Source organism: Talpa occidentalis, unplaced genomic scaffold (genome assembly GCF_014898055.3).
Source record: "Talpa occidentalis isolate TD23 unplaced genomic scaffold, MPIMG_talOcc4v2.1 talOcc4.2, whole genome shotgun sequence".
NCBI lineage: Eukaryota > Metazoa > Chordata > Mammalia > Eulipotyphla > Talpidae > Talpa > Talpa occidentalis.
Window position 1 is genome coordinate 125,552,804 of NW_023602073.1, and position 13,969 is coordinate 125,566,772.

Here is a 13,969-nt window from a genome sequence, read left to right on the forward strand (position 1 = left end):
AAATTTTGATAGAACTCAAAATTCTGAAAGGTGATAAGCCGCGTTTCATAATGGAAACAGATAAAATATTTGAGGATAGAGTATACAATATTTTGATCTCTTTAGAAACTTGTGTTGTGCCTCATTCCAGTCCATCTCAACCTATAAGCAAATTCTGTTCTGATTTTAAGAATTTAAATCAATTTTGCCTCTAAGTGAACTTCATAAAAATGAAATCATAAAGTGCATACAAATTCACATTACATAACATTTGGAGGTTTGTCCATGTTGTGTGCCTCAGTGGTTCCTTTAAAAAATATTGCTAAGTAGTATTCCTTTTCATGAATATACCACAATTTTTATTTTTTATTATTGTAGTTATTTTTATTTAATTTTTGGACATATATGATTTCTCCCCTCAGATGTGATCACTGTTGTCCCACCACCAAAACACCCATATTCCATCACCATATTCCCTTATGCTCTTGCTCTACCCTTTTTCACCCTTTTCCACATCCTCTCCTTCCCCTCATGGATGCCTCATATCTATGTTCACCTTTTAAAGTTTGTCTTTGTCTGACCCTTTGTTTGGTTTTCCTATATTCCACCTATAAGTGACACCATCCAATATTTACCTTTTTTCCTTCCGGCTTATTTTGCTTAACATTAACCCTTCCAGCTCCCCCAAGTTGCTGCAAATGGCATGTTTATCTTTTTTGATCATTGAGTAGTATTCCATTGTGTGTGTGTGTGTGCGTGTGTATATATAGCACATCATCTTGATCCATTTAACTGTTCTGGGACATCTTGGTTGTTTCCATATCTTGGCTATGGTAAGTAGTGTTGCAATAAACATAGGAGTGTAGGTTTCTTTTTGAATTGGTGTTTTTGTGTACTTTGAGTAGATTCCTAAGATTAGAATAACTGAGTTAGATGACAGATTCGTTTTAAGTGTTTTCAGGAACCTTCATACAGCTTTTCATGGTGGTTGGACCAGTTTGCATTCCCACCAACAGTGTAAGAGGTTTCTTTTTTCTCCACATCTTCGACAGCCCTTGTTCTTGTTTTTATTTTATTTTTTTAATATGGGCCATATTCACAGGTGTGAGGCGGCATCTCATTGTGGTTTTGATTTGTATTTCCCTAATTATAAGTGATATAGAACATTTTTTCACATGCCTGTTGGCCATTCGCATTTCTTCTTTGGAGAAGTGTCTGTTCAGTTCTACATTGGGTCAGGTCATTTAATTTGTTTTGTTGAGTTGTGTGAGCTCTTTGTAAGTCTTTGATATCAGCCCTTTATCAGATGTGTGGTATGCAATTATTTTCTTCCATTCAGTGTTTACTGTCTCTTTTGCTCTACAGAAGGTTTTTAGTTCCATATAGATCTGGCTTTTTATATTCTCTTTTACCTTGCTTCTGGAGATGAGTTCTCAAGTGTTTCTGAAGTTTATGCCATGGATGTTCTCTTCGATATATCTTATAGAATGTAGTGATTTCTGGTTCTATCATGTGTCTATGGTGATGATCTTTTTGACTTGTTTTGTGCCCCATAATATGACCCACCCTTGAGAAGTTTTTTTAGCACTGAAAAAGAATATATATGCTGTTGTTTGGGGAGTGAATATTCTATAAGTATCTGTAAACCATATCTTCTGATTTGTCTTTTAAGGTCAATGTTCCCTTACAGATTTTCTCTCTAAATGATCTGTCCATTGCTGTGAGGTGATAAAGTCCCCACCATAACTGTGTTCTGTCAGTGTCTCCTTTTTGGTCTGTTAGTATTTGCTTTATAAATTTTGTGCGCTGGCTTTCTCATGCCTACTCTTCGCATTGTATATATTTTTTCATTATTTGATTACATTAAATCTCAGTTTTCATTGAAAAAGAAGACTTAGAAACAATAAAGTATCAGAGTGCTTTTTTTTTTTTAATACAAACAATCTTTGGCCTGCTTTTGTTTGTCCTGAAAACAAAGGATGCTTTTTCCTTATTTAAGTTTTCTAAATTCCTGCTATGAGTGAGACCATCCAGTATTTTTCTTTTTCTTTCTGCCTTATTTCACTGAGCATGATCCCTTCCAGCTCCACCATGTTGCTGCAAATTGCATAAGGAAAAAGCCTAATTATAATAAAGTAAAAATCAACAAGCAACTATAAACCAGAGATACACTATGGGTTGGGGAGGGGAGGTCAAAATGGGGAGGGAGGTGGGAATTGTATGGGGAATATAACCAAGATGAAAATGCATACATTGTGCAAAATTGAAAAAACGATGTAAAAATATATATGTAAGTATATATATGTAAGTTAGGATGCTTTTTCTTCTTTTTTTTTTTTAACATTTGCAAAGGTTTATAGATGAAGGGAGGAGGGAAAGGAGGTAGAAACAGAAGAGAAGGAGCAATAAAGAGAAGGAGGAGAATCAGGAAAAGAAAGGAAAAGGAAGGAAAGAAGAATAATGAGATTAAGAAAAAGAATGGGCCTCCCCAGTGGCGCAGAGGTTGAGCACTGGGTTGCGAAGCTGCCCGCAGCCTCTGCAGCGCCAGTTCTATCCCCAGCCGCTGGGTGAGGGTCCCACATGGTGCGCAGACCTCTTCTGCCACGCCCGCTGCTCCCCTCAGCAGTGTACTTAGGTCCTTCTGCCTGCTCTGCTCCCTTCTTTGGCTCTGGTGAATTCTCTCACCCTCCCGTGCTTCTGACTGTACCCAATGCTTGTATGTATGCTTGTATGCATATATGTATAAATCAATCAATCAATCAATCAATCAATAAATCTTAAAAAAAAAGAAAAAGAATAAGAAAAACACAAACAAGATGGACAAGTACAAGAAGGATTAAGAGGAGGAGAAGGAGGAATAGGAAAGAAGATTATGAGAAGACACTTTATAGGGTTTACAAATCTAAAATTTTACTCTATGGCTTTTTACCAAAAGAGTTTTCCAAGCTCAGAGTTAACACTGTGTATTTATGTGGCTTTTTTTGTTCTTATATTTTTGGTTAACTGAACTCTAGATTCATAAATTGAGACTTTATACCTCATTTAAGAAATTTTAAACAATATTTCTTCCTTTTTTTTTTTCCGGTTGTGCTCTGTTTCCTGAGACTCCAGCTGTATGCATGTTGGGTTGCTGATCTGTGCACATAGTTTATTGATATTTGGGGACATTTTAAATAAGTCTCTAGTTATGACACTTTCATTTATATATTAGCAAGCAGGTTTTCATTTGTAAATTAATCCTAGATATATAAATATATGTAAATTGAGTAAAAATATAGTTTTCTTAGGCTGAGTTTTTTTTTTTTTCCCATGACCTTCCAGCACAGGCAGCCTAGTAGATAATGTGTAGCCTTGAGATGTAGTACGGATGTGCAAAGAGCAGTAAATAACATGTAACCTTGAAGTATAGTTCATATGCAGGAAAACATACTTATGTAACCTAGCATAAGGTTACATCAACTTGGCCCTATGCCAGCTTTATCCATAAATGATATAAAAGCTGATATGGCTCCTGGGATAGGGGGTACTGGGGTGGGGCTCTGCTGCTATTGTGGCCCTGAGCCCAGGGGTGATGCTACTACTTACTGCTGCCTCTGCCATTGCTGTTGCCACTGCTGCTGTGGCTTGGAGGCTGCACAAGGGGGCCCAAGAGAGACTGTTCTGGAGGCTGCCAGGCTGCTGGAACCCCCATTACTGCTGTTATGTACCATGTTCACCGCCCGCCAGAAGCCATGGATGCTCCAAATGTTGCTGCCCTATGTAACTTGTCTCCTGTTGCTTCAAGAAAGACTTGTTGCTGACCCTACCAGGGCCTTCTAACTGTTCTCTCATGTGCTGCCATCATAAACCCTGGGCAAGCTTTGAGCTGGGAGCCTGACAATATACAAAGCTCTATTTTATGGGAGTGTGTGTATGTGTGCGTGCATTAAACACAGATACATTTATGTGTGCACATAAATACACACATATATGTATCATCAGTATTTCTTGGCAAGGCAAATAATTTTAATGTTTTTGTTCATATTCGATTGCACCTGGAAAATAAATGTAATTGGTGTATATTAGTACAATCTAGCTTGAATATTTGATACATGTGAGGAATCTTCTGAGATTATTTTGTTATTCCTTTTAATTTTAATTTAACATCACTATAATTGTTATTAATATTCTCATATTAAAAAAGAAGTATTATGTCACATCATATCACAGTTAGTAAGTGCCCACCCTGGGATATGAGCTCAAGCTTGTGTAATTATGGACCCTACATTGTTTCCTTCCAGGTTGTGCTGCCTCCCTAGAAAATCAAGCTTTAATTTAATTATTTAGTAGTGATTTTTTTAAAGAACCCATGTAAATTTTCATTTACTCATGCAGTGATTTATGTGCAAAAAGTTCCTGAAAAATGAATTTAGGGAAAAATTGCTAATTTTGAACTATGCTATAATAAAAAACACCCACCCAAATCAGGAAGACTGGTGGCCTCCCTCGTGATACACGGGGATAAGTCTCAGCACTATGAAGCTTTGGCAGCCACTGTGGCATGAGTTCAATCCCAGGCCAGGGAAGTAACCCACATGGTGCATCAGACCTCTCCTGTCTTGACTATTGCTCCCCTCAGCAGTGTATTTTAGTTAATCTGTGTCTTCTGCACCCAATTCTATCTCTGGTAAATTCTCTCACCGCCCCCCCCCACATCTCTGGCCCAGCTCTTGTATGCATAAATAAATACATCTTTTAAAAAGCAGAAAGAGGGCCTCCCTGGTGGCGCAGTGGTTGAGCGCTGGGTTGCGAAGCTGCCCACAGCTTATGCGGCGCCGGTTCGGTCCCCGGATGCTCCCCAGCCACTGGCAGACCTCTCCTGCCGCCCACTGCTCCCCTCAGCAGTGTGCTTCGGTCCTTCTGCCTGCTCTGCTCCCTGCTCTGGCTCTGGTGAATTCTCTCACCCTCCCGTGCTTCTGACTGTACCCAGTGCTTGTATAAATAAATAAATGAATGAATGAATGAATGAATGAATGAATGAATAAAAAAGCAGAAAGACTATATTATGGAGTGTATGTTAGAGAATATAGCATATCAAGCTAATATTATTTTTGTGTGTTATAATGGCAATTATGATTATAAAAGAAAGAGATACATACTATATAGGAGTTTTTGCTCTATCCTTTTTAATTCTGTATATCCATATAGTAAAGATGGATTTTAGAAACTGTAAGCATATATTAAAAATATTTTTTTACAATTTTTCTCAATATAATTTATTACTATGTATTATAATTTATTTTCTTGAAGCTGTTGTATTGAAAAATTTAGCTTTTTTTATTACACTTGATTAAGAGCATTTTATATTTTTGTTAGGTATCACCAAAGTATCCAAGACCATGCCAACCATGCCACTGTGATGCAGTTGGTTCCTTGAGTGAAGTCTGTGTCAAGGATGTGAAGCAGGCTCGCAGAGGTGAGAGCGGCAGCCGTGCTTTTGAGGAGGGGGCAGCCAGAATCCAGATAGGATGATTTTCAGGAGAGCTTTTTGCAGTTAATTTCATTCGTGTAATGAACTTATATCAAAGTTCCCTTCCTCGAAGCAGTTTTATTTATTTCAATAATTAATTTCATGTTTAATTACAGTGCTTTAAAAACAAGAAGAGTTAAATCATTTTTGTATTATATATGTACATAAATATTTTAAATATTTATGCAAATACATATTTTATGGTCAGTCACAAATCTGTGGTGTATCTAATTCTTATCTTATTTTTATTAGATTGCTTTGTATCTTCTATGGTTTCCTGAATGAAATGACAGCTTTCATTGGGAGATGTGTGTACTACAATGGGAAGAGTAAATAGAGATCCCTTATTGAGATGTCAATAATATAGAAAGCAGAAGTATACATAAAGGATTAAAAAGTAGGAGTCATGAGTAATGAAAGGCTGTCACTAATTTAAGCCAATTATTTTCTGAGGTTTGGAATTCATGATGAAATCCAAACCTTAAAAAATCAGATGCCAAAGTGACAAGTTGATATAAAATGTTCTAGAGCTACTTCCAGAAGTGTTGCTAACCAATGTTAAAAAGAAAATTCATGGACTATATCTGCAACAGTTTAATTATATCTCCAACAGTGGATTCTTCTTTTCTTTGGAAAGACTAAAATAAATTATTACTACGATATAGGTTCCTTTCACCATTGACTTTCAAGTTAAAATATTGGTAGTTTCTTTGGCACAGGGTAGTTTACCTGTTTTTTTTTTTTTTGATTTTTTTTTTTTTTTGGTAAAACTTGGGATTAACAATTTAGTCTTTTTTTTAAAGATTTATTTATTCATGTATACAAGAACTGGGATATAGGCCAGATACAGGGGAGGGTGAGATGATTCACCAGATTCAGAGCGGGGAACAGAACAGGCAGACTGAAATACACTGCTGAGGGGAGCAGAAGGAGAGACAGGAGAGGTCTGCCATGCCATGTGGGTATCTCTCATCTTGGTGGTTGGCTGGGGATTGAACTCATGCTATAGAGGCTGTGAATAGCTTTACATTGTTGTACTTATCCCCTTGTGCCACCAGGAAGACCCCTATCAATTTAGTCTTATAGTCTAAAATCTTAAAAGTTTAAAAGATGATAATTTTAATCCTTAAGTGGTGTGTTTTTGAGTTAATTTTTCATTTTATAGTCTCTTATCTTTTTATAGTAACAACTAACACATTATTTTTAGTGATATCATTTAACTTTCTCCCTGCTTTTAAAATGGTAAATATATTATTGTTGAACAAGTTATGAAAAATGGAAGAATTAAAAAATAAATTCACAATGCGGTGGTATTCAGATATTATTATTACAATATAGTGCTAATTCAGATACTATTACTATTATATTGTGTTAACGCTATATAATGAGTTTTTCCCCTTATCGTAAATGGATCTTGAATTATATTAAGTGACTTCTCTACATCTATTGAAATGATCATCTGATTTTTATCTTTACTTTTGTTGATATATATTATACTGACTAAATTGTAAATGTGAATCATCCTTGCATACCTGTAATAAATCCCACTTGGTCATGATGTATGATCCATTCAATTTATTGGTGAATTCATTTTGTGAAGATTCTGTTGAGGATTTCTGTATCTGTGTTTATCAAGAATATTGGCCTGTAGTTTTCTTCTTTTTCTTGTCATCTGATTTCGTGCGAGTAATGTTGATCTCATAAAATGTGTTTGGAAGCATTCCCTCTACTTCAATTTTTAAAGAATTTAGAAGGATAGATATTAGCTCAACTTTGAAGATTTATTATAACTCACTAGTGAAACCATCTGGTTAGGATCTTTTGGAAGTGTAAGCTCTCACCTCTTCAGGTATATTTACCATAGTGATGAATTTATTTAAAAATAAAGAAGTAGCTTCAAACCACTTTTATTTCTCTCCTTTTACATTTTTCAATCACCAAAATATCCATTTCCACAAATACATTTAGTCTTTTCTTGTACTTAATGTATTATACTTAGATTAATGCTGTTAAATTTTTAACTAATTTTATATATTTTTTACATCATTGTTCGTTTTTAAACGATGTTTGCTTCCCCCACCCCAATCCCCTAGGTGTAGTCCCCATAGAATTTCCTCCACCAATGCTGTTAAATATTTTTAAATAGTGTATTTTTGCTCAAGACAATGTTCCATTTTGTATAGTCTAAGGGGACTTATGAGCCAACAGCTGTGACAGGTTACTGCTTATTCTTAATCCAGTGTCATCTGTCTATGTTACAGAAATTACTCCTTGATCATTGTTATGATGTCTTCCTTTTATTCATTCACAATATTTTTAATTATGCTTAAAAGATATGTTGGGCCTCCCTGGTGGCGCAGGGGATTAAGACGCGGCCTTTGAAGCTGTCAGCAGCCTCTGCAGTGTGAGTTCAACCCCTGGCCGGCCAAGGAGTAACCCACATGGTGTAGCAGACCTCTCCTGGCTCACCTGTTGCTTCCCTAAGCAATGTACTTCTATTGAGCTGTCTTTTCTGTTCCCCACTCTGTCTCTGGTGAATCCTCTCACCCCCCCATGCCTCTGGCCTGTACCCCTGCTCTTGCTCTTGTATGCATAAAGAAATAAATCTTTAAAAAAATATATGATATGTTAGAGAATCATTGCCTGCTTTTAATTAAACCTTATATACTGTAGCTTTAACTTTTCTTGTTGTTGAACATCAATAATCTAATTTTTGTATCAAAATAGACTTTAAAAGGTTACTATATCTAAAACCTTAGGAACTAAAATGTTGTGGTGTCACTCTTCTCCCCTTAGGTCTGGCACCTGGTTCCTGCCATTGTAAACCTGGCTTTGGAGGTTTGAGCTGTGATCGGTGTGCCAGGGGCTACACTGGCTACCCAGAGTGCACACGCTGTAATTGCAGTGGCTTAGGGAGCACAAATGAAGACCCTTGTTTTGGACCCTGTAACTGCAAGGTACGTTGTATATTCTGGTAATGTCCCACTGTAAAGACAACAGATCATCTTCCTTGACTTCTCTGTTATGTCTGCTGGCATTAAACAATCGTAACAATTTCTTCTCTAAATATTTCTTATGGATCCTATATGTGGCACTCCTGTAGGTGTCTTTACAAGCCTAGTAGGTTCATTGCAATGAATGTCTTGCCATTTTGTCTAAAAACCAAAAAATACACAGAAGATAAGCCATTTCAAAAATCGGTGTCATTTTTTTTTTCACAAAAATACTTTCCCTCCAATTACCCATGTAGTGAATTAAAAATATACCACACTACAAAGAACAACTCTTTAAAACTATTATGCACTCAAATTACTATAACTTTGTATGTAATTCTAAAAATAATTTTATGAATGGTTTCATACTGGATTTTTTAAATTCGAAATTTGAACTCAGGTAAGACTGAAAATATTGTATTTAAAATCTGTTTAGTTACCAGAATGTGAGGCACCCCAGTGGAATTGATAAAGGCTCCATATTTCCTCCCAAGAGTTCTTTCAGAAATGCAACTTTATTTGTTGTACATGCTCAGATAATACCTCATCATGATAATACTAAGGATGCATTGTAACTGCAACTTATACACAGAGAAGAAACATAGAGGCACACAGTCTAAAATGTTGAGTGTTCAGTCCTGAGATTCAGACCAGTTAGCTGGTATTAGCTACATTAACAGCAGAGTGAACATTTTGTTGAAGAAATTAACCTACCATTTTGATGTAAAAATGAGTATTACTGCTTTTTCTCTTTGTTTTCAATCACAGATGAAACCTAAATAAGAATATTTCCTTTATTAATTTATTAGGCTTATCTTATTTTTTAAAAGATTTATTTATTTATTCATACAAGAACTGGAGTACAGGTCAGAAGCGCAGTAGGGTGAGAGAATTCACCAGAGCCAGAGCGGGGAGCAGAACAGGCAGATGGACCGAAGACACTGCTGAGGGTGAGGCAGGAGAGGTCTGCTGTGCCATGTGGGGTTCTCCTTGGCCGGCAGGGAATCGAACCGTTGCTGCAAAGGTTGCAGACAGCTTCGCAGTGCAGCACTCAACCACTGCACCACTGGGGAGGCCCTAGGCTTGTCTTAAAGCTATAAATTACATGCTTACATTTGTCATGTGTATATACAAATGTAAACCGATAACCAGGGCATAAATATTAGTATTGATGTTAAGTATATATTGTTGGGAAAAAAATGTATGAATGTCAAGCTACATGTTATTATTGTCACATATTATAACAGAGGTAGTTTAAGTACCTACCTTGGATAATTGAAACAATAAAACTCCTATCTACATAAAAAGGCAGGAAACTCACAGTCCTTGAAGATTTATTTAAAAACACCACACCCCCCCTTCAGTCTGTTTGTCATTTTAGACAACTCTACAGACTCTTATATCTTTGCTAATATTTACCAGAATATATATTGTATGTGCTTTTTCCCTTTTCCAAAACTCCGCTGAAATCTCTGTCCTTCATTACTTGATACTGAAAGGACAGGCAAAGCTGAGGGTTAATGAAAAGGAAATTTCCCAAGTGTTTAGAAATCACACTGGGAAAAAAGAAAGAACATTTTTATAAATCTATATTTGCAAGGAAAGCGTAGCGATGAGTGAAGGACAAACCTCATTTTGTTCATTTTCTTTGTAAAAATAATGAGAGACTGGAACAGAAAAGCCGTAGCATTGGCAGAAACCGAGGAAAAGGTCCTTGAGTTACTGCCTGCTCTCTGCCTAACTCTTGTACCAAGAGTAAGTATAATCATAACAAGAAGTCCTTCCTGCAAAGTCACTTGAAGGTTTATACAGAAAATTCAAAAATGAATGAACAGCAAGTAAGATATCATAAAAAGAATGAAAATTAAATAAATAGTATCATTAAAAGAGTTGTCCTTCAACTATGTGATGTTTTAAGTATTAATAGATGATTTTTTTTTTTTTTTTGTGGGACCCTCGCCAGCGGCCGGGGAATGTACCAGCACTGTAGAGGCTGCGGGCGGCCTCGCAACCCAGCGCTCAACCACTGAGCCACCAGGGGAGACCCTTAATAGATGATTTTAAAAATAAATAAAGAGATAGATGATTATAAATGCCTGTAAACTAAATACTTTTTTAAAGAAACCTGCAAAAATCTGGTTTTATTAAATACATAAGTTTGAAAATCACAAATTATATGCATATAACATATGAATTATATCACAATATATGTGCATCAAACGCACTATACTTCGTTCCCTATGGTCTCTTGTATATGAGAATAATACATAACCCAGCAATTTAACAAAATATGTATGTGATTTATTTAAAGATCTATGTATGTATCTATCTATCTATCTATCTACCTACCTACCTACCTATCTATCTATCTATCTATGCATAGACCTGGGGTATAGATGAGAGGTGCTGGGGGGAGTGGTGGTTGTGAGAATTTACTCGAAACAGAGTGGGGAGCAGAACAGGCAGATTTACTGAAATACACAGCTAAGGGGAGCAGCAGGCGAGTCAGGAGAGGTCTGCTGTGCCATGTGGGTTAGCTCTCTGGCCAGGGATCAAACTCATGCCACAGTGGGTGGCTGGCGATAGCTTGACAGTACTGAGATTTTAACCCCTGTGCCTCCAGGGAGGCCCCAATGTGTATGTGATTTTAAATACTGAAAGACATTTGTTAATGTAGAAAGAAATATAGTAACTCATTCTGTTTCTCAAAACATGCTTTGAAATAGGTGTGCCAGCTGATGATTAAAACAATATCGATAAAAATGTTACTTAAAAAGTAGAACTATTCAGGGACTACTGTCTTAAATACAAATAAAATGGTATCTTCATAAGTGTTCATCTCCAAAATACATATTAACCATTAAACATTTACACCTTTACTTCATAACACACAGTCTTTTTTTGTAATTCCCTTTAGATATAAATATCTCAATTTCTGATAGGTAAACATTTTAGGAAAATGTTTTACCATGAAATTCTGGAGTCTATTGTAAATTTTAGATTATAGACATTATGGCAAAATGCTATATTGAATTCATGTGGCATCACTTTCCCCATTTCTTCCATTTCAAGTACATATATGGTGGTTAAAACAAAGAAAATAAATTTATAACCATGTGGATTAGTAAAGATAGGGAAATTCCCAGATGTCAAACCAAAGAGGAAAATTTAAGTTAAGCGTAAGTTCAAATATAACTGAGCAAATAGGATCATGCGGTGAATTGTTGATGCTGGTCTTAGAACTAAAACGGGTTCTCCAAAACACTAGACTCTGAACACACAGGAGTAAAAGGGAAATTAATTCACATAATCTTGGACTCTACAAATGCACCCTGATAGTGAAATAGTCACTAGAAAATTCTACCTGCAAGCTGAAAGAGGCAGATAGAAAACTTTTCCTTTCTTTTAATGGTCTGGACAGGGAAAAATGAGCACCCTGTGAGAAATCAAATCCCAAAACCTATGTGCCACTTGGGGATGAGTTGGTTTTATTTTTGCTTTTTGTGCTAGCATTCCTCAAAAAGTCAGGCCCATGTTATTCCCTCAGGAAACAAAATACAGCCTCAACTAAAAATGAGCGCATCATAAGCAGTGCACAGCTCAAAAGGAAAATAACTACAAAAGGGTATCATTAATCACAGAGAGTCATCAGAATATTTGTACACTAAGAACTTGAGGGACTAGAATAGTCTGAAAGTAATCATATAAGCGTAAAAGTATAGAATTCTATTTTATACAATAAATATCTAGAAGTCTATAATGACAGTATGAATCAAAGATAAAATAATAAAAAGGGAAAGAATAGGAAGAAATACAAAATCAGACACAATACTATATTAAATAATCCTCAAATTTAAGGGAAAAAAACCTATATATAATTTACTTCTAGAAAAATATATGTAGTCATTGGAATTTAAAAGTCAGTGAATGGGTTAAATAAGAAATTCAACACTGCTGGATAGAGAATGAGAAATACTGTCATGAGGAAATTACCTATCAATTTGCATATGGAGGTTGAGAAATAAAAATATGAGATGCTAAGTGACATGGCTGATAGAAAGATAAAATTCAACATACATAAACAGGAGGTACCAAATAAGAGATTAGGTGAAAGTGGGAAGAAACTATATTCAAAAAATAGTGAATGGTAAAAGATTTGTCAGTAATTAAAGAAAAATATCAAAAATTAAAGTATATATATTTTCAGTTAAAAAAATAAAAAGACCCTAGTAGAAAACCTGCACACCATTCAAAACAAAGAGAAAAACATATGCTTACCACTTGCAGTTCAAATTCATCCAAGAAACTACTTGGTTTTGTATATACTTTAGTAAGAAGAATATTGAACTCAGTAGAGAGTTCCAGTGGATTGTAGAACACAAAAATCAATCTATGTAAACCATGTCTATATACCAGTGATAAACAAATAGAATAAAGAAGAACAATTGTTAGAATAACAACAAATGCTATTCAGTTCCTAGAAATAAATGTCTTTAAATTGGCATAATATTTGAAAAAGTTATTGAAAAATTTATTCCCAAATATTTGATTTTTTTTGTTTCAATAACAAAAGGGATGGTCTTTTCGATTTCTTCTTCTTCAGATTTATTGTTTGTGTATAGGAAGGCTACTGACTTTTGCGTGTTGATTTTGTATCCTGCCACTTTACTGAACTGATTGATGAGTTGAATTAGCTTTTCTGTGGAGTTTTTGGGGTTCTCTATGTATAATATCATATCGTCTGCAAATAGTGATAGTTTGACTTCTTCTTTTCCTATTTGGATTCCTTGGATGTCTTTCTCTTGTCTTATTGCCCTGGCTAGGACTTCCAGTATTATATTGAAAAGCAATGGTGAGAGTGGACATCCTTGTCTTGTTCCAGATCTTAATGGAATTGCTTTCAGCTTTTCACCATTGAGAATGATACTGGCTGTTGGCTTGTCATAGATGGCCTTTATGATGTTGAGGTATGTTCCTTGTATCCCAAGAACTTCAAGGGCTTTTATCATGAATGGGTGTTGCACTTTGTCGAAAGCTTTCTCAGCATCTATTGATATTATCATATGGTTTTTATATTTCTTTTTGTTGATGTGTTGGATAACGTTGATTGATTTTCTGATGTTAAACCATCCTTGTGCCCCTGGAATGAATCCAACTTGGTCGTGGTGAATTATCTTATGGATACATTGTTGGGTTCTGATAGCTAAAATTTTATTGAGGATTTTTGCATCAGTGTTCATTAGGGAGATTGGCCTGTATTTTTCCTTTTTTGTGTTGTCCTTGTTCGGTTTTGGTATTAGTGTAATGTTGGCTTCATAGAACGTGTTTGGTATTGTCCCTTCCTTCTCAATTTTTTGGAAGAGTTTGTGAAGGATAGGCACTAATTCGTCTCTGAATGTTTGGTAGAATTCATTTGTAAATCCATCAGGTCCTGGGCTTTTGTTTTGGGGAGGTTTTTGATTACCATTTCAATTTCGCTAATTGTAAT

The 13,969-nt window shown here is 35.7% G+C and overlaps 1 protein-coding gene across 1 annotated transcript in view; it reads left to right on the forward strand.

The window, feature by feature from the left end:
- Positions 1-13,969, forward strand: part of LAMA2 (laminin subunit alpha 2) — a 536,992-nt gene that overhangs the window by 235,746 nt on the left and 287,277 nt on the right. The window contains exons 9-10 of the mRNA XM_054697817.1: positions 5,335-5,434; positions 8,285-8,445. Of these exons, the coding sequence (XP_054553792.1) occupies positions 5,335-5,434; positions 8,285-8,445 (261 nt within the window). The remainder of the gene's footprint in view (positions 1-5,334; positions 5,435-8,284; positions 8,446-13,969) is intronic.